This window comes from Sparus aurata, chromosome 10 (genome assembly GCF_900880675.1).
Source record: "Sparus aurata chromosome 10, fSpaAur1.1, whole genome shotgun sequence".
NCBI lineage: Eukaryota > Metazoa > Chordata > Actinopteri > Spariformes > Sparidae > Sparus > Sparus aurata.
This window is the reverse complement of record NC_044196.1, coordinates 25785665-25807675: the sequence shown is the minus strand read 5'-3', so window position 1 is coordinate 25807675 and position 22011 is coordinate 25785665. Positions and strand designations below refer to the sequence as shown.

The 22011-nt window shown below is 41.3% G+C and overlaps 1 protein-coding gene across 2 annotated transcripts; it reads left to right on the top strand.

Moving 5' to 3' along the window:
• Positions 1-3378: 3378 nt before the first annotated feature.
• On the top strand, positions 3379-21072 carry kiaa0232 (KIAA0232 ortholog). Of its 2 annotated transcripts, XM_030430058.1 has the most exons (8): positions 3379-3664; positions 9649-10221; positions 10704-10844; positions 12430-12499; positions 12597-12681; positions 12817-16198; positions 16387-16495; positions 17901-21072. In XM_030430058.1, exons 2-8 carry the CDS (start codon positions 9985-9987, stop codon positions 17915-17917), a joined length of 4041 nt encoding a protein of 1346 aa, XP_030285918.1. In that variant the 5' UTR covers positions 3379-3664; positions 9649-9984; the 3' UTR covers positions 17918-21072. The 2 variants fall into 2 exon arrangements, with proteins under 2 accessions (XP_030285918.1, XP_030285919.1); XM_030430059.1 differs by lacking the exons at positions 3379-3664; positions 9649-10221; positions 10704-10844; positions 12430-12499 and having other exon boundaries at positions 12846-16198.
• The last annotated feature ends 939 nt before the right edge of the window (positions 21073-22011 follow it).

Below are 22011 nucleotides of genomic sequence, written 5' to 3'. Positions count from 1 at the left end.
ACAATTGAGGAATTGCAAAGGAATGCGTCAAAATCTTACAACTGGATCAAATCTTATATTTGACTTTCTTTTTCCTCAGCCAAACAATAAATGCCCCGGTTTTCTCTGTTCTGGCTCCAGATAAAAGTTTATAGCCTGGTTATCTCTGCAAGACACAGCATGACTTGATAATAAACAGAATAATGAGAGAGCAGAGCAGATTGTCAGCTCTGCAGGTTAAATACATGCACTTGTTATTTATGATCAGAAGAGTCGATCTACAGTTTGTTTTCAGTTTCTTTCTGAATAGCCTGAGGTCAGGTATGATATGCTGGTGCCAGTGCCAGTGGAAGCGTTGCGCAATTGAAAAGAACAGGAAACAAAACATCACTCAGACAGACAAGTTGCTGTGTGAGAGCACATACGTATGCATGTATGTAGTCAGAGCCCAGACAGAGAGCAGATAGTGGTAAACAGCTTTAGAGACAAGAAAAAGGAGCTAAAGTCATATGGCTTTGTTTGGGGTGGGATTTGCTTCTCTGGATTGGTCTCTTTGATTCATGCTTCAAGCCATGACTGGTCTCGTCATAGAGACGTATTTAAAATACGTAAAAGGATTAGTGTTGTTAGAAGTGTGTCAACTTAACAGGAGGCGAGGATAGTTTGCTGTTTGTTGAACATATGGCATCAGTCCCTTCTATTATGAATTCTGATATGTGTGTCTGTCTGAATACTGCCGATGTGATGTGGTAACTTGGATTGTTTAAATAAACTCTATCTGGAAAAACAGAGACATGGCAGACTGATCTCGTCAACTCTGACCAGGCAGTTTGACTGTAAAATTGATCAATACTGCATTGACTGCCAATGGGAACTTCTGTCCTTACTACAGAATAATTCCTAGCAATGTGTGTAATGTGTTTTCTTCTAATAATCCGGCAATTACTGACAAGGCATAAATAGTTAATGATCATCAAATACGTCACCCAGAAAAGCCCATAGTATATCCATTGAAACTTACTCTATTTCCCCATGTATGCATATAATAGCTTATAAGACATGTTTTTGCAAAGTAGCGTTACTTAAGTTTAATAGGCTTATATCATTTCCTCCCTTAAAAACCAAATAGAATAGTTGGTAAAAACTATGAGTATGTTTTTCTTTTTAGAAGTGTGCTATAAATGCTACATGAATTCTGAATTCAAACTTCCTTTTTGTTCTTTGTGTTTTTCGGCCTGGAAATGGTCAAACATAAAGACCAACAGGAAAATTAACAGTTGATCTTCAACTTTTTCATGCATTCAGACTGATAATAATTGGACAAAACCCGTATAAATGGAAGGATGTCAGATTTGATAGATTGTATGAAAGTGCTTACAGGGCTGTGTTGGGACACGGACAATGTAAACAAGTCAGCCTGTATACCACATGCCCACAGTTATCTAGGTCTTGAGCTGGGACTAATAAAGGATTTACCTCTTGTGACCCACCCTGCGAATGATAGCCATTTTCACCTCAGACAGCCCTGTTAACTAGCCGATGAGGCAAAAAGAACCTCTACAAAGCTTTGTGGGAAACATTCTGCTTTCACAGCCTTGGAGTGAAATCACCCAGAGGCCTCCTTTACACCACTACTTCACCCCCTCTCCCCAACCCCCCTCCTGAGAGAGGATTATGGGGCATCTTTTAACTGTGCCATCTGCTCCAAATTGACTCTCAATTTACACAGGCAAATGAGAACGAAGTCAGAGCAAAGAGCAGCGTAGATTGAGATGTTGCTCTGCGAATGTTTAATTGTTGCATGTTATGTGCTCGTGGCTGAGCTTCAGATGAAATGTTATCAGCTGACAGGAAAGACGGAAACAGTTGGTGAGACGTGAATAAATGAATCCATCTTAGCAACTCTGGTACTGACTCAGTGTTTCAGTGTCTCACAACTGAATGATAATATTTTTTTGCAGTGTTTGCACACTACATGGTGAAAACCCACACATCTTCCTGATTGATCAGGCCTCTCTATATATTGCACAGGGTTAATATGTGTTTGTCTTCAGTGCTCTTGCTTCAGAAAAAGAGTAAAAGCTCGATATTAGCCTGCAGCCCCGAGAGACCCTGGGAACCGAAGTAAAATTCCAGATAGTGCCTTTACAACGTGTCAGCTGTAAGATGCACACACCTATACAATCCTGACCTTTAGTTTTGCTGTCACATGCACATGCACAGACTCCCCACACTCCTCTCCCAGCCTCTTTCACTCCCACTCAACACACACCGACCTTACATACACTTAGTGACACTCACCTCTGGTAACATGGCAAGGAGGCAGTGAAGCCAAAGGACCGTGCGTTTGTGTATTTGTGTGTGTTGTGGTAGTACACATGCAAAAATCTGGTCAATAGGCATTGACTCATCCTGACCCAGAGGTCATAACCCCTGGAGTCAGAGGGCAGATGAAGTGTGACACACTGTGGACCCTCAATTGAGGCAGTTGGTTGGTCTAAATAATACCCACCACCCCCAACATATACACACACATACACTTTGAGGTTCGTGGTAACCCAGTGGCTTTGAGAGGCAGTTAGCAGTAGGCCTACTTATAGAAGTGTTGTCATTCTGTCTGATAAAAAGTTAACTGAATCAAATAAAGCTGCAGAAATGCTTTGCTTTGACCAAAAAGTGTTGTGATAATGAATGCCTGAATAGAGGTATTTTTCCTACCACATGGACAATTATGATGAACTGTGTGTGAGAATTTGCTTATCCACTATAAGTGATTCCAAGAAATGGCATTGATACAAAATGATTCCTAGCTATGTGTGAAATCCTACCACTTGTAACTAAACATTCAGTCACACCAGAGACAGAGTATAAAATTACAAAATTATAATTTAAAAAAGTTGCATTTTCTATAGAAAATAATTACTGGCTCTGTCTGCGGAGTCATATTAATGACAAAACTGCACAGAAATGTTATTCCTGCTGTGGTTTCATTTATAGGCTTAAATGTACAGATAATGTTGGTTAGTTTCAATGCGTAGGCTTATATAAAGCCCAATTAGTATCATAGGAAAATACTGCCATCACAGAAAATAATAATGACACTGTTACTGTAAATAAACAATTTTATCAAACTGTAAAACCATATTAGAATTTGTAAAAACAAAATTTACAAATTCCCCTAAACTTAAAGCTGGAACAGAATATTTAATCATCCGTTTATTTCTTTAGTAATGTGTATAATCTGCTGACAGTCATTGATTATTTTACTTTAGTTTCACTACAAATGATAAGAGTACTAGTTGGGCTTCTGATGCAATACCCCAGCGGAGGAATCAAAAATATACCAATAGGACGGAAGAGCTTCGCCTTGTTGCTTAGATACGAACGCGGATTGTGGCGCATTCAGGAGACCGTCACCGAATGAAACTGGCTTTGCGGTGGCGGACATTGTGGGTCTACGAATCAGGTATCATCGAGGAATGACCTTCCTCCTGCTTGAGCCTGAATGTCGCCAGTTTCATTGACGCTTTTGAAGAAGCACTGGATGTGAAAACAGCGCCATTTCTGTCGGCGTCCATGAACGCGATGCTACCGCAGCGGATTCCAGAGCTCGAGCTCGGAACGGCAGCGGGAGAGAAATAGCCGCTCCCCTTTCGCTGCTCCTCTTTACTTCAGCCCACGGCAGGTAAGTAAACCGGCTGGGAGTTTTCTTTTGGCTCGACAGCAGTTTTGTACTTGTTTAGCGTTTCATGTTTACCCAGCTTATTCTTTCGCTGTATGACGATATGGCGTACATTTTTGAGAGGAAAACGTCTGACAGTCCTCTGGTAGTCTACCGGAGCAGCTGCTCCTCCTCCCCCTCGATCACAACAACAATCGTACAAGAAAGCTAACGTTAGCTATCGTTTGTCTCAAATTGAAATGGACTTCTCTGCTAACTTACATTCTATTGACTTTTGCGTATTTTGGTGCTACGTGTCCGACTGGAAGTCCAGACTTGGCCTAACGTCCGCGTCTTGCAGTTTGCTAGCTAACTATTTAATGGAGAACCGTCAGTGCTCTAATGTCACCGTATAGAAGTAGCCTCCGTTCACCTGCCCGACATACCAAACTGACGTTAATCTTCGCGGTAATTTCGCGATTAAATTAATAAACTGAAACTTACAGGGTCCACCTGAATGATCCATGCTAGGCAGACATAACAATTATAAATTGTCTTATGACAGGAGAGGAACAGCTCTCGGTAGCCAACTCAGCTAACGTAGCCCATTAGCTAAAGGTCGGTGGTCCAGCTAACCTTGCCGTTTGACTGCAAAGTTACGCTAGTTAACTGACGTTTACACCAAAAGTAAGTTTAACGTTAGTTGAAACTTCGGCTGTTATAAAATCGTCGACTCTGTGCTTTGTTAATATAACTATGACATTTATACTTTATTTCAAATGTCGTCCCTGGCTTCTCTGTAAGTTGGTTGCATTGCCGCAATAGATAGCAATGTAATGTTAATGACAGAAATGTATATTTAAATAATGTTAAAATATACGAAAAGTAAAGAGGGTTACTAGCAAGCTAACAATTTGTTGTGGTCATTTCCATGTCAGAGTAATTGGCATTAAGATAAAGTTGGTAACGTTATGTGGACGGTGAAGTCAGGAGCTAGCACCGGGGCTAGTATGCGTACAAGAAACAGCTGGGTTGAAGACACTGGTCAGCCATATTTAGCAATTATCGATAAAGCTCGATAACCTTTCGGTTGGTGTCCATCTGCATTAATTTAAACTAACACAGTGCTATCCTACGAAAGTGTTTGACTGCTGTAATGGCATGGTTCATACTGCAAATCTTCTTATCTTGCCCTTTTGACGTCTCTAACGGGTAACCCATAATATGCCACTGTTGAGTGACGACCGGGCTAGCCAATCAGATCGGTGCAGCGTCCATTTGCTCTCCACGTCGGTTTCCTAATCCACAGCTGCCATATGAAACACATGCACTTGACAGCGAGCTTGCCCACTGCCCACACAGTTGCATTGAACTGCTGCAGTTGCTTGTAGTTATTTTGTTATGGGCTTAAATCCAAGACATATTACTGCTCGTAATTTAAACTATTTTGCTTTTGTGATTGTAATAGAGGGAATAATAAGTGTAAGGCATTACAAGGAACTTTAATATGGTTATGAAATTGTCTCAATTTAATACTGATGCCCTCCCTATGACACATATAAGCAAACAACAGCACCAATGAGAAGTTTGGTAATTTCTATATTATCTCTCTTAATGCCTGTCAGAATTTTATCACAGAGTGCTGAGGATGAGTCTTCCAGCCTGCAAAAAGATGCTGCTCTGTAGTCTGAGACAGTGGCAGGGGCCAAAATCAACCTTTTGACTCACTGGCCCATTTGACTTGTAGCAAAATGCATTTTTTACTGGCAAAAGTAGTAAATTGCGGGGCACCGTTTAGCTCAGTTGGCAGAGCGCACGTCCCATCTGCAGCGGACCCGGGTTCGACACCCGGCCTGGGTCCCTTTGCTGCGTGTCACTCCCCCTCTCTCTCTCCCCCGTTTCCTGTCATATCTTCAGCTGTACTGTCAATAAAGCCATAAAAAAAAAAAAAAAAATAAGTAGTAAATTGCTTTTACTGTGTGACACATATGTTTCTCTCAGTACATTACACTGAGATGATCTTCAATACAACATTTGAAAAGAGGCTAGAGAAAAATCTGAAGCAAAATTATCTGAATGTATTGTATTAGTAATTAGTATTTATTTCCTATTAAATGTATGCACTTAATTCGTTTAATAAACTTGAAACTCATCAGATTCCTCAATACAGCAAGTAGCTGATGTCAGCCAAAAAAAAAAGGTTGTGGTTAAATGGATAAAATTATTACTATGAGTCTGATGTAGCCACCCCTCTATGTCTGTGGTCACCACTTGCTCAGTGTCCTGCCTACATGACTATCTGATTGCTTACACATAACAAGTAATATAGCCCATCAACAATCAGTGCTACAGTCAGTACGTTTACATGCACAGTTTAGACGTACTGCAGCTGTACGTGGAGAAGCGTTTGTGCTCCCACCTGTCCTACCGACTCCTCGTCGCATTTCTGCCCGAAAAACAGCGTCTGTCACCTGCAAAACACTTTAACTCACCTCAGGGTTCTCCCCAGATGGTGGAACAGCGGCGCTGCGGCGCTCTACCGCTCGGTCAGCGCCGCTATACTCCGCGCGTGACAGTGTCGAGCGTCCGTCCGTCCGTCCGTCCGTCCGTCCGTCTGTCCGTCCGTCCGCCGTCCCCCGGTTGACGGCTAGGAGCTCCCGGCTGACGGCGATGAGCGTCCGTCCGTCCCCCGGCTGACGGAGTTGATGACCGGCTGTCCGTACGTCCGTGTGTGTCTCCCCCCCTGGACTGACGTTGACTAGCGGTCGCGCACCCCCCCGCCGCTATACTAAGAACTTCTGGGGAGAACCCTGCACCTAGTGTTTGTGATGAAAAAAAATCTCTGCGACGGTCAGCCCTCCCGACCGAGACTTCAGTGAACTTTCCCCCAGAAAACAGCCTCCGTCCTCATGAGTGACAGTCACACAGGTCCTGTTCACTGTTGCCAATTATGTCATTTAGAGCGAAAAACGTGATTTCGTCACTTTCCAGGGTGTTTGGTGGGTCAGGATCTCAATCACGACACATTAAAACAGCAACCATATGATTATAACTTATCTGCAGGTTTAGATTGACAGGGGGACACCAGGGAAACACACACACGTCATCATCATGACGTGTACCGTCACGTCTCTTTAGGAGCCGCAGTGCCGGCTTTGTGTAAATAACACAGTGGGTCGTCTTTACTCCAGCGGTACTTCGCTCTGTGTGAACGACCAACGGCGGAGGATTGGCGAACCACCACTATGGTGTTAATGCAGTGTCGCTGTGTGAAAGGGGCTACTTATAGCTCATAGGGCTGGATCTGGACTGGAAGTTGTGTCGCGATTCTGCCTTCTCACAACGCAAGACAGGTTCGTGGATCTGAGTGTCACGATTTCGGTTTTGATACATGTGTCGTTACAGCCCTACAATCTGATGGTCTGTTTCTTTGATGATGAGCATGCCCAGTTTCCGAGTTACACCACTGAAAATGCCTGAAGTTACAGTCAAAAGGATTTCACTTGAAAGTGATGGCTTTTAAATCAGACACACATACTTCCTTAATCCAGTTATTTTGCAGTAAAACACAGCATGCATCTGTCTGTCTTGTCAGTTTTCGCTGCTACTCTGCGTCGAGATGCGGAATGATAATAAAAAGTAAAATCAGTCACATTCAGTGGTTGTTAGACAAGGACGTTATTTTTTTAATCCTGGCAGAGAGTTGGAGGTGTGGAGCCCCATTCATTTCCTAGCAGGAAAATCTCCACTTCTGTGTTATGTGGCGTCAAAACAATTAGTTCAACATTTTACAGACGCTTCTTTCACAATTTTAGCTTACAGGAAAATCATTTTGGGTTCCACTGCGTCATGTGATGATGTAATTACATAGTTTGGTTACTACGGAAACTAGCTTCAAAGCCTGTTGCTCTTCCTGGGGGCTTGGTGCCAGATGGCAGCAGAACAACTGGCTTATGTAATATTTTATACTGACTTTGCTACTGAGCTATCAGCCTATCATTACGAGGACACAATATTTCCAAAGAATGTGTCAGGGTTTCCTCTACATGTAATTGACTGTGGCGCACCGCCACGGCAAAATAAAAGCCGCCACACCTTAAAAATTCAGGCATAAATAAATCTAGTGTTAGAGAAAGGAAATATTTTACCGTCGTCTTCCACTGCAGTATTTGACGTTAACTAGCATGTTGGATATTTAGCCTGATAATTAGCTAGAGGATTAAAATAGTCACTTAGAGCAGAGTCCTGCATGGGTCTTATTTTGCAAACCCGCCCGAACCCGCCATACTTATAACCGCATCCGACCCGTTTTCCGACAGTAGCACAAATTACATTCGTACCCGAGCCAACCCGGTATAAATTGATACCGACGTCCGAAGGAAAATTGGACGGACGCAATTTTTAAAAGTGAAAGTAAGCCAGCGTGGGGAATGGGAGTTCTGGGAGGGCGCAAGCACGTGTTAATGAGCTCATATGAAATATAAATGCTTATAATTTGTGTCGCTAATAATGACTGATGATAAGTGACGCCTTGAAAATGGCAATCGTAAAACCCGACCCGCCTCTTCAGGCGTCCGACCCGATCCGCATCTGTGTCTGACACAGTACATTATTTTTCACCCGTGCAGGACTCTGACTTGGATAACTCCTCTCTTAAAACAAATAATAAAAATATTTTTTTACAACATGAATCTTCATTCCAAGCCCATGCAGGGGAGTTCATGATGGCTGTGTGAGAGCATTCCCTAAATTCCCTAAGTAGCCTATGACATAAGTAAAAATATTACATTATGATGACCCAAACTGTACTTAGTAACACTAATTAGTTACATTACTCGTTACATTACTCGTTACATTCATGTTGCTCCACGGTTCCTTAGCAACAAGCTTTGTGTGTGTGCGTGCTGTCTCTGTAGGTGCTTCCGGGTGCTTTGTTAAGTTTGAGGTAGTGTTAGCAGCGGTGGAGAGAAGTTTCCAACACGGGCAAAGTGTGCACCTTACAGTCAAGTTATTTTCCTTACGTTCAACAAATTCAAAGTAATGTTTGTATCTCCAACCGTCAAAAGTGGCTTTACGCAGCGGGGGGACTTCAGGCAAGTTGCATGCAGCAGCATGTTCTGCTCGTGTTGTTGACGCTGCCATTGTTATTCCATCTCCCCTTGCGGGTGGCAACTAACCAATCGGTGATGGTGAAAGATACCTCGTGCCAAACCCCAACCATTCACTGTTCCATTATCTCATGTTGATGTTGTCCACAGGGGGTGCCAGAATTTGCAAATGATTAAGTTCCTTGTAGCTGCTAGAAAGTAATAATGAGTAAAGTAGTACTTCCTCTTTTAAGAGTATTACACACCCTTTACAGTCAGTCAAGTGTTTCAGAATTACATGATCATGACAACTTCTCCTGTCACATAGTTCTTGTGTTCCATTGCATATACTGAAGGGTCATTACACAAACAGACTTGAATAACTCAGATGCTTTCACGTTTATGTGAGATTTCGCTTTGTAGTGAGTGTGCTGTATTTTGAGGTGAATGCACATAACCATGGTTTAAACACAAGCCCCTTGTTGAGTGTGGTCAGTAATTATTATTAACCTGTTTATCACTTTGAAGAGGGATTACGACCACTGACATTACTGTGTCATGATTGTGGCTGCTGTCTGCACTATTTAAAGAATGTACTCAGGAGCCCATTAGCTTGCTGCTAAGCAAGGCAATAACCAGTCATTAAAAACATCCTTTAGGATAAGGAACAACATTTTATGAATGATCTGTCATTTGTCATCCTATTTCTCTACCTTTTTAAAATTAAAGAAAATATAATTTCCTTGTCCAAAAGCAGTGACGTGTGTTCATACATTTTTTTTTTAAAGAGCCTTGTTCCTTGCTGTTTCGCTCTGTGGGGAACATGAATAAGATCTTTGACCACACCTCTGTTTTTTCAAATACTTTGCTTCAACATTGAAAATATTTCAGAGAAACTGATGCATGCTTGCTCTGTTTCAGGTTTTGCCGGTGAAGTAAGACGTAGCCCCAAAATGGATCCTTCCAACTGAGACGCAAACACGTCTTGTGTTTTGCTCAGCAGCTGAGATCTATCAGCAGCATAAGCCATGCCTGACGAGTAAAATCCCCTTTTTTGCTCCAAGCAATAAAAAAGAAAAAAAACATCCTACATGCCTCCCCATGTAGAGCCCCTTCAGTGCATCCTGCTGGAGTGACTGCCCCCTCTTCCTAAGGTTCTGCTTCGTCCTTTCTGTTTACCCTTCTCCACCTACCAGCCTACAGCAACTACCTATCACAATGCTGCTCCACCTGAGAATGGCCAACACCTGAGGTCCCATGCGTCCAGTGAGCACCGATTCAGACGGTCCTGCTCCTCCTGAAAACCTCTCTTGCCCCTACCCCCTCGTGGCCCCCCTGCCTGCCCCAGAGATGTCCTTACTCCAGTCACTGGGTCCAGTACAAAGCTGGCTTGGCCAGGAGCTTGAGAAGTGCGGGATTGATGCCATGATTTATACCCGCTACGTCCTCAGCCTCCTCCTGCATGACAGTTATGACTACGACCTGCAGGACCAGGTAGGCTCCTGCATCCTTAAAGGGATTTTTCTAGTTAGGTCTAAAATCTTAGTAAAACTGTTGTCCTTGTTTGTGTTAGCACTGTCCAATGAGTGGTGAACTTTATTCAGAAAGGGAAGTTAGCGTGTGAATATAATGGCCTCGTTAGAGGAAGACATCAGTTTGCCAGGAGAGGGTAACAATGGGGCTTTTCTTTCACATAATGGCACTCTGCTGCCACTGAATAATTCCTCATTTGATTTCTGTAGTAACTCTGTCATTACATTTATTGCCATGCAGTTGCCGTTTTTGAGTAAATTGTTATGGTATGTATGTTATGGTGTGTGTGTATGTATGTATGTATGTATATATATATATATATATATATATATATATATATATATATATATATATATATATATATATATATATATATATATATATATATATATATATCCTAGTTTTTCCTTTATGACTGACTTCTTTTGCTTTGTCTTTGAAAGGAAAATGACATCTTCTTAGGCTGGGAGAAGGGAACTGGGAAGAAATGGGGCAAGAGTAAGAAGAAAGGTGTGACCGACCTGAGTCTTGAGGAAATGAAGAAGCAAGCTGCTGTGCAATGCCTCCGCTCTGCATCTGATGAAGTAAGCATCATTATCATTCAGCTTGATTGGTGTAATCCTGTGATTTTCGTGATGTTTATAAACGGTGTTAGTCAGGTTACAGTAAACAAAATAAACATTAACCTGAATCACTTTCACTTTGGAGTAATGCAAGTCCTTCATTACTATGTCTGAACTGTTTGACCCATATTTTATGAAATGTTTGAATGAAAATTATTTTGAATACAGAAGGCAAGAGGTTGTGATTGGTCTAATTATGGCAGGAATGTGTTACTGTACTAGTCCCTGCTGCTTGTTAAGGTGCAGTCATGCAGATATTAATTGCATACATCACAGTGAATAGACACTGAATAAAGCTATGTCAATGCAGGAGGCTAAAGCATTGAACAAGGGAAGATCTTCATTGTAAATACATCGTCACCTTATTTGGCATGGTTGCCTCACCTTTTGTTAGTTTGCATAGAAAAGGTTATTTTAAAGTCAGTTGTTTTAAGTTTTTCCTTGCCTTAAAAAAATTCTGCCCTCACATATGATTCATGACCTTCAGAGGAATGTCATTCGCATTGAAGAGTTTATTCATTTTATTCCTTAACTTTGTGTGAGTGAAAAGGCTATGGAGAGATTTGTTGACATTTAAGTATTTGGCCAACAGTAGTAACTGAGGTGAGAGTTGACCAATGACACAACATAAAGCTGGATGGAGGGTAGGGGGAAGGGTCTGCAAGGCAAGAGGTGGAGTGTTGAGCTCCTCTCTTGGGACTGGACTCTGCGTTCTATTTTCTAACCAGCACACGCTGCACAGGATTGCACCAGTGAGCAGCAGAGTTGGTTGGCTGTCAGCTGACCGGCATTAGCACAATGATGCAAGAGGAAACACAGGGCAGAAGAAAACTTTACTTTGCCTTTCATGAGGTGGCATGGTAAGGAATATTTTCTGGAAGAGTGAACAGGAAATGAGTGAGCTAGAGTCTGGCAGGACTGGTACTGAGGAGACGCTATGCTGTGATTTGTTTTGAGGCTATTTGCTTTGAAAGTGCCTACTTGGTCTAAGCTAGCATTTGAACATGGTTGTCTTGTTTATTTATTGTATCTTTGCTCAATTCAAGAAGGCAGTGAAGCTACTCAGGATGTGGAGTAAATGTTCAGTTTCTCAGAACATCATGAGGCAATCTCCTCTGCTGTTGCTTAGCTCTTTTAAATTTTTTTTCTTTTTTTTTTAAAGGTTTTCTACACCTTAGCTAAATATAGAACAGTCATGGCTGAGCATGCCTAAGCTCTCATAAGTCAGCTGGCTTGACTTGTGTCAAGCTCATGCCTTTCATTCTTTCTTTTGGGTCACATTTGGGGTCAAAGTAGCTTTTGGGAACTTTGGATTGTTACCCAAGTCTTCTGACTGAGATCTCGTCAGTCAGTTTTTCTTTCTTCTTACAACGTGTTTATGTGTTGATATGTGCTTAAACTATTGTAAATGTTGTTTAAGTTCAAAGTTTTATTTGTCACATTTACAAGATTATGTTTGCATTATTTAATGAAATTGATATCAGCTGTCCATTGTATTCAGTTTCAGTTCTCTAAAATATGTTCCGTGCCTTTCTCCTTGGTACAGAACTCTGGAATTGAAAGCCTGGTTGAAGAGCTTTGCTCTAAACTAAAGGACATCCAAAACAAACAGAAAGGTTTGGCCTATACCTATTTAAATATGTTTATAACCCTGATTTAAAGACATTGAAAAGATAAATGTTTTAATGTTGTAATATTTAATGTCTTCTACAGAGGAAAAACAGATTCAAAAGAAATCTGATGGCTCCCAGTCCCCAGAGCGAGCTGAGTCACCCTCTTCAAAGGACCAGGTGGAAATGTAAGCTACATCATGGATATTGTATATTTATTAATATGGGTGGCTACAGAGCACACCCATATTTATTTGCTTATTTTACTCTACTTGTATGAACACATTTAAATCAAGCATCTTCTCTGTCTGTTGTGACTGCAGGTATTATGAAGCCTTTCCTCCTTTGTCAGAGAAACCTGTTTGCCTCCAAGAGATCATGACGGTGTGGAACAAGGCTAAAGCCTGCGCATACTCAAGTTCATCATCCTCTGCAGCCCCACAGACCAGCACCGACACCTCTTCCCCAAAAGATTGCAACAGTGACGGCGAGGCTGCAAAGGAGCGGAACCTCGAGGAATGTGGTACCATCGCTACTGTGACCAATGAAAGAGGCCAGCAACGACGAAGCAAGAGGGAGAAAGAAAACCGATACCATGGTGGTGCAGCAGTGGAGGAGAAGTCTACCATCCATTCAAAGAGACAGACGAGACACAGATCTGAGGGCAAATACAGACCCAGATCCTGGTCTTCTGGCTCTAGTGAGGCGGGCTCAAGTTCAAGTGGGAACCAGGGTGACTCTAAGCCATCTAGAAGCAAGGCAGTTAGAATAAGGCACAAATCCAGGGAGGCTGCAAAGAATAGGAGAACACGCAACAGCGGGCAGGTAAAGCTTCAAGTGAAGGTAATTGACAAAGAGGATCGAAGAAACACAGGAGGGAGCAGCAGCAGTGCCACTGGGGGTGCTGCCAAACAACCACAGCTATACAAAAAGGGGAAGAGACCGCTAAAGGAGATTCGTAAAGATCCAGGCTGGAAGGAAGCGAAAGAGTCTGGAGTTGAGGCCAGAAACAAGAAGGAATATATGGAGGAGCCACTTTGGTACACTGAGCCCATCACAGAGTATTTTGTACCTTTCAGCAGCAGACAAAGCAAGCTGGAAACAAAATATCGAAGCAAGACAGAATCTCCTGATGACTTTGCTTTGTCAACAGACATGGAGAGGCTGCCGGAGAGAATCCAGGGAATCTGCATTGCCAATGAGAGCTACCAGAGAGCATATCTAGCAGCAGGCTCATTTGTGGATGGGCACTTTGTGGAAGGGCCTGGCGAAGCAGAAGATGAAACTGCTGAACTCACTGGGACCTCAAGCTGCCCTCAGCCAGAGGATAGTAGAGATTTAGATGACAAGCATCTGTCTGAATTCACTCACTTCTATGAAGTTGATATTTATAAATCCATATTGGATACTAGTGCCTCAGACTCTATACAAGAGAGTCGGATCTTAAGCATGATTCGACAGAAAAGCAAAGAGCAAAGAGACGTTGAGGCAGAATGTTGTTTAGTGTTAGATGGCCTTGAGCAGCAAGGGAAAAGTGCAATACTGGCAGACTCACAGGAAGCTTCCGAATCTGTTGGATTCCTCATGGAGGATCTAGAAAACATGGCTCAAGTGTGGGGTTGTTATTCACCATCTACTTCAGAAGATATAGATGGAGAAAGCTACGTAGGAGACTCTCCAATTCGACTCTCGCCCCATCTTGATAGTGTTTCATTCACCCTGAGCAAGCTGTCTGGAAATCTGGAGGAGCCACCTGTTCCTGAAGCCACCAGTGAACCATCTGGGTTGAACACATCCTGCTTCTCTCTTTTTGAGCTGCAGTATGATAGCCCTACTTTTCCTTTTCCCCGCGACTCACTCACCATTGGTCATGAAAACAACACAGATTCTAGTAGCTGTCTCGACCCACATTCTAATAAACAGTCTCGTTTGCTAATATGGACCAAAAATAGTGCCTTTGACGAAACTGAACACTGTTCTAACCTTTCAACACGAACTTGCAGTCCTTGGTCACATTCAGAGGAGACTCGTTCAGACAACGAGCAAGGAAATGTTCCGACAGAGGATGCTGCTCAAACTGGCAACGAAGAGATTGATTGTATGATCCCGCCTCTCTCTGGAACATATCTGGAGGATGAAATCTTGGATTTTTTGCAAGAAAATTCTGGCTGCAAGTGTGACGAGGTCAGTCTTACTACAGGATCCAATCAGACCTTCACCAAAAAATCGAAATTGGAGTCCATTTGTGGTATAGCGTTGGAAGAGGATGAGAGTAAACAGTACAGCACTGGCATGTTTTCGGACAACACAAACCAACACAGTGATGACTACAGCTCAGGGATAATAAAGGACATTTGGACTGCAATAGGAGATGGCAAAAATGAAATTTCTAGGCAAGGAGCAGAAAAAACAAGTGAGGGGTTATTTGCAGATGAGTCAAGCGGTTACTGCTGCAGTTGTCTGGAGGTGCAGGCAAAAGGAGTTCCAATTCAGGGACCTCAGAAGAAAGCAGTGCAGCGATCAGAGTATCACCTTTGGGACGGCAAGAAAGAAGAACAGGACTTGGCCAAAAACAAACTCTCAAAGGTAGATGGTGCTGGGGACTACATGACTCCGTCCAAGCCCTGGGACTTGAGCTCTGACAAGGAGAGTACATCATTCATCCTAGGAGGGGTGTATGGAGAGTTGAAGACACTAAGTGGTGATAAGAATTGGGCTGTCCTGCCGCCTAGTGACACCCAAGAAAGCCTGCTACAGTGTGCTGCTGCAGCTGCATCTGCTACTAGCGCAGACATGCTAACCATCACTGGCACAGATGTGTTCATGAACACTGGCAGCTGCTTTGCCCCTGGGCACAGGCCCCTGTGGAGGCCACTTGTGTCCTTTGGGCAGAGTGACCAGGCCATTAGAGGAGGCGGAGATGGATTGAATAAGGGATTTTCTTTCATCTTCCATGAAGATTTGCTGGGATCTTACGGAGGCTTGCATAGTGAGGAGCAAGGTTTAGAATACCCGTTTGCATCCTTCAACCTGAACAATCCCTTCTCTCAAGTCCTCCATGTTGAGTGTTCTTTTGAGCCTGAGGACATGGCTTCGTTCAGTCCAGGGTTTAAGCCCAAGTCTATTCTTTGCTCAGACTCTGAGAATGAAGCCTTCCACCCACGAATATATGGCATCAACCGGACACAGTACAGGGCCATCCGCATTTCCCCAAGGACTCATTTCCGACCAATATCAGCCTCAGAGTTGTCTCCTGGAGGAGTGAGTGATTCAGAGGCTGAGACTGACAAAGAGGAGATGAGTTTTCCCGTCCTTGCGCCGGTTGACGTCTTTGATGATCCTCAGGCAGACCTCAAACCTCTGGAGGAGGATGCAGAATGTGAGGGCCCTTACTATGGGAAGTCAGAACTGGAATCTGGTAAATTCTTACCCAGATTAAAGAAGTCTGGCATGGAAAAGAGTGCCCAGACCTCTCTGGATTCACAGGAGGGCTCCAGTACCCTCCTGCCAATCGCTGAGCAAGACATTTGCTTAGACTGCAAAACGGAAGCAGCTGCCTCAACTGCAGGTGGAGAGATAGACCTCTCAGCGGACAAGATTCAAAAGGAGGAATCTTCAGGAGAGAAACAGTCCTGCTTATGTGCACCAGCAGGTCAGATCCCAAAGTATGGGATTGCTTATGACTTTGTTGGAGATCTGCCAGAGGTGAGGGTTCCTTAAATATATCTCCTAATAATATTTAAATGTTATGATAAGTGTGCTCGATAATCTCACAAGAATATTGGCTTAATCACACAGTGTTTCATAATCTGTCATCAGCTATGAAATGGGTTCCACCTGTGATGTCTCAGACCGCTGTTTACAGCTTACCACTTCTCATTTGTCTTCTTTAGTTCCCTCTGTTAAATGTAAATGGACAGGGAGGAGCTAGTAACCAGCAAGATGAGTGCTGGTGGCAGAACACACTCTGTTCCCCCCTTTTCCCTGGATCTCAGTGTACAGGTAAACCTGTTTCCAAAATCATATTCTCAACTCTTAACAGTTTCCTCCATAATACTTTTTTGTAATACATTAAACCAGGTTCACCGTACATATTTGTTCAAACACACAGCAGTGGATAAAGGCAGATCTCTCCCCAGACCGTGGCAAACTCCTCAGCCCAAAGTTGTTGCTTAAGTAATCTACCACTTGGATGTCCAGAGCTGATCTGCAGTAGTGGTAGCACAGCTGATCAAGACATTGTTTTAATCTAATTCACTAGCAGAGGCAGAGTAACAATCAGTTCTGCCTTGAATTTGACCAATATATTTAAGGGGAACCTTGTATCTAAAGTGCTGTTTTTCATGGAAAACTGCATTTTAAAATGAAGTTTAACGATCATGGTAGGATGAACAGATTTATCCCAGACCTTTGTGCCATAACAGATCCACACTGACACTCAACTTTTTGTAGATATTCATCAGTGCTATATAATATTATTAATAAATAGAAATTAAAATAATTTCATAACAGCTACAAAACCACTCTGAAAATTCAACTCATTAACAGTTGAACTCACCAATATCAAACATAGCAGTAACAACAAAAACCTGAATGCAAAGGCCAGAAATGTATAAGCATGTTACAGAGTAATACTTGTTTAGGTCACAGAAACAAAGGAAGCCAGATAGTAAATGCTCCATTTCCTAACAGCCCTGCTGTAATACTCACCTTGTGCCCTCTCATCTTGCCTCCGATGTCCAGGTTATTTTGCAGATTATTATCATTAAATATAAGACAAGAGTAGCACGTTATACAGCCTACACACTTTCATGATGTCACACCTTTTCCGGCACTAAATTTGTGGAGTTGAACAGCCATTCAAAGTTGTTAACAATAGTTAGCGAAATTGGCAGTAACGGTGCCAGTTTGCCTTTGCTGCAAAAATAACCATTTGAGGACACATTGACATGCTGTATTAAATGTAATAGGCTGCTGGCATTAAAAAGAAATGTTTGACCTATCAGCTTTCGTGATACTTAAGGCGCTGCTCATGGGAAAAAAAGGGATTTGCCAAATATTGACAAAGTGTTACAACTCTAGAGACAGAACTGCACATGTTTGGCCACCAGCTTCAGCTATTAAAGCCACCAAATCCACAGAATGATTTTAGCAATGAAGCTGAAATTCGTAATTGGGTCTGAATATGAAGGGTCACAGCAGGACAGCTAACAAACAGTGCCAAGTGTCTAATAACAGTTGTGAATTTACACTAATTTGTTGCTGCTTGGAGCCATGTAGAACCTGTTCAGTTAGAAAATACAAGATGCAGGAGGTAAAGGAAGCTGCAATACAGTAAACAGTCAGATGCAGCGTGGATACTAGCATGTGCAACAATCTGATCATTTTGCCTGACCTCTCTTTGCAGGAAGCAGCAACATATGAATACTCCAGTTTTGCGGAAGATGTTTGTCATAGGGAGGAAATCTTCCTCTCCTTTTGTGACTGGATCTCTACCAGCAAAAATTCAGGGTCATCTCAGAGCTGGAAAACGTAGGCGAATTTTCTGAGACACCCTTCCAAAACCCCCACACATAACCCTGCTGGTTTTCATTTACTAACTTAAAACCTTGTATAATCAATCAGATCAACAAAAAATGAGTGAAAATAGGAAAACTCAAAAAATATGTTCTGTCTTTGAGTGATGCCATGTGCGGACATGCATTTCAGGCATTTTAGAATTTGTTTCATTTGATTCTTCTGTACACTGCTCCTCATTCAAGTCTCACAGTTAGGTAGTAGGGACAATCTTTTGTTCTATCCATGTCAGTTTTGTTCCCACCATTTTGCTTTTGAACTAGGATACTGGTAGTTGGTGGTGTCTGAATGGTTGTGCATGTGTGTTCGTCCAGCCAGTCTCACTCCTCTTTTTCTAGTTGAACCCAATGTTGTGTGCAACAACTGCTATCGCATCCTCTACTTTCCATCTGTTGTTCAGAAAGATAACAAAAGGATGTTGGGATTTTGGAGTTGTTTAAGAATTTGAGAGTTTAATTTAAAAAATTTGTTTGGACGACTTTCTGAATGTGAAGTAGAGAATGCGTGCAGCTTTCTTCTAAATATCCCTAATTTCCCAATGTGTGAAACGTTATCATAAATGAGTCTGATTTTTGAATGGTGATAGTCTTACAGAAGCTAGTAGTAGATGGTTTGTGAGGCTAAAATAAAAAGAAAAAACTAAAGAAAAAAAACAGGAAATCACAAGGAGTTTTGTTGGGAAAAAATACTAATAATCTACTTGAAATGCAATGCTGTTAAAGAATTGGGGATAAAAAATAAAAAAGTTTCTGTTTTGGGGTCAATACCCATTACAAAAAGACAACCACAGCCATTTCTGCAGACATCTGTGTTGCAACTGAATGAAACTTTGTTTTATTTTTTTGTAATTTCTATGGTACGGACTATTGGTGCTATAAGTATGTTCAAAAATATTTTGAAGTTGCAGTTCCATGATATGGCTGTGATAAGTAGATGGCATAGCCTAGTTTTGTTTGTAGTCCAGACAGTCAGACTCCATGAATATCTTTTTGCGAAAAATTGTGAAAAGAAGAAAAAAGTTTTTGCCTGATCGCAGTTCTTGCTTAATGTGGCTTGGTTTTTCTTTTAAGGTAACCTCTTAGTTGTCAGGCCTGTAACAGCTGAAGCAGAAATACCTGCAGGTATTTAAATGTCAAGTTTCTACAAATCTTTTCAGTTCATTGTTCCCAGGCAGAAATGTCAAAATCAGCACTGACTGATAGTTAATTGTTCGTGCTGCAAGTTAACAAATATAAAATAAAACAAGTGGAGGGGTGATGCTGAAACCAAAAACATGGCATAATTACACTTAGGTACAAATGCTTTTTTTCATGATGTGTGTCTTTATTTTTTGGTTTACAATATATCTTGTTGAAATATTGAGTAAGGTCTCTCTCTCTCTCTCTCTCTCTCTCGCTCTCTCTCGCTCTCTGTGTTCGTGTGTGTGTGTGTGTGTGTGTGTGTGTGTGTGCGTGTGTATGCGCGCGCGTGCGCAACAGAACTTGTGAAGGCACTGGTGTAGAGTGAGTGAACTAGAACTTTATCTCAAAGAAATGTGAGTGTATGCAGAGACATGCATTCACAAAAAATGAAAATGCATGAATGCGCCCTAAATTTAAAACACACCTGAACAAATGAGCTATTAAAACCTTTGAGGTGTGGTTGAAGTGGCCCTTTTCTGACCTTTGCTTTGAAAATGAAGTTAAAGCCTCTGCAGAAAATGCATTGTGCATTTCTTAATACCTGCTGTTTTTTTGTTTATTTTTTGTTTTGTTTTTTTTTCAAACAGGTTATGAGGACAGTATGGGGTTGACTTATTTGTCACTTGATACCATGAAACTGAAGCACAGATAACTAATATCATCCCTTCATTAATGGTTTTATGGAGTATGTTTGCAGTGTGAGCAGACTAGCTGTAATGCACTGTCGCAGGTGAAGGTGTCTCTGTTTCGGGAATGGCTTTGGAAATGGCTTCCTCATTTAAAAATGCAAAGATTGTATGCAAAGGCCCAGTATTTGTTCAATCCAGTGCCACTTAAGTTGAAAAAGGACCCCACAGAAGCTGAATGAAAGGTACTCCAACTTCAGGGTCTTGTCACCTTTCTTTGACAGTCATCAGACACTCAGGAATTTTTTAATATAAGCATATTGCATAATCTACACTCATGCCTGTGACAGTGCATTGAGGCATTAATGTAAAACCTTTGATTGTAGAGCAGAAATTATTGACAGAAGTTCTTTCAAAGCAGGTCACACAGGTCTTTAATTTAGAGCTTTAGTTTTAGTAAAAAAAAAGAAGTAAGCCATTGTAGATTGCATAAGCAATGCGGAGGGGAATGAAAGAGTCCTATGCAATACCTTGGCGCATGTTAACATTCAAGAATATATGGAGAAAAGTCATTCAGTTAATTTTGCATGGTATTACTTTTGATCGAGGGACGTCTGAGTAAAAAAATAAACCATGGACTGTGTCTGAAATACAGCATGCAAACATCACACTCCATCTTTTTATGTTGGACTAAACAAAACATTTTGGTTAAAAAAAAATAAAAATAAACGTGAGGTTAAATCAGTGATTGAGAGAATGTTATGATTGTGTGCATGAATATGTGGGTAAATTTGTGCAAGAAGCTAAGCACTTACATGAGAGTTGAAAGGAACGTATCACACCTTTCTCCATTTTAATTCTTCCATTTTGATAGGCTGTTTGGGGGAAAAAAAAAAGTATGACGAGAAAATGCATTCACTGAGGGTACATGCATTTGGAACGACACTGAAAGGGGTTGCTGAGTTTCGATTGCACTGTGGTCTGAAGAACATATCCAGCACTGAAAACTTTGAGTTTTCCTCGTATTTTCATTCCCACCTAGATGCTCCTTCACCCTCCCCCTTCCCCTACGTTCCTAAAATCCCATCTGTCCTGAGTAGCTCTGTTGTTCTAATTTCATGTACACCCTGAGTAAATTATTTTGTTTCATTGTGGATTTTCTTAACATCTAATAAAGGAATAAACCAAACCTCAACCTGTGAAGTTCATTGCATTTTTTTGTTGTTGTTTTTCCTTGTAATCTATTATTTAATGCGTTTGGCCAAGTGGTGACTAGTGAGAGGAAGCAAGAGCAGCTTTCCATGTAAAATCAACATCCCCATAGTGACACTAGAGGGCAGGGTGATTATACTGTAGGTGGAGTAGCCAGCTCCGTCATAGTTCATATCATATATCAAGCAGTCTCAGTTTTTTGTTGATGCTCAATAATATCTTGGTGAAAGCTATGGACATTTTTAGAAATATTGAAAATCTCATCATTTTTGCTATAGTTTGTTGCCAATGCTTGTCACTAAAAAAAATAAATGACTTTATACTGTTTAGTGGACACAGCATCCATCCAATAGGATTTAAAAAAATACCATCACTGTCACATTTGCACTTGAGACTCAATATATGACATGTGTTGATATATTTTGCATGTGGTGGCAAAAGAAGTCTTGTTGGTATTCAAGTGTCTTCACACAGTTTTCAAACATTTTAATTTTTCTGAGGGAGGTGTTCATTGAAAAGAAGTAATATGTACTTGATGCAATATATACATCTAATATATAAACATTCTGACAAATTAATATGTATGTGTTGCCTGATTATTGTTTATAAATACACGTGGCATTCTTATTTATATTTACTTATATTATGTGTATATCATATACTCTATGTACATGAACCACGTGATATATATTAGCTTGTTAACATTCTCATTTACATTAGAAAGTAGTTATTTTAATTTTTTTACTGTCTTTCTTTATCTTGTTTCATCTGAATGTATCACCCAATTACTTTTTATCACTTTGATGGCTATATTATTACCTTTTTCATGATATGAGCATGGGAGGTCATTTTTGAGTTAGGAAACACTAGTTTGCAAAAACACAAGTCGTTCAAGTGAAATTATTTTATACTTTATTATTTT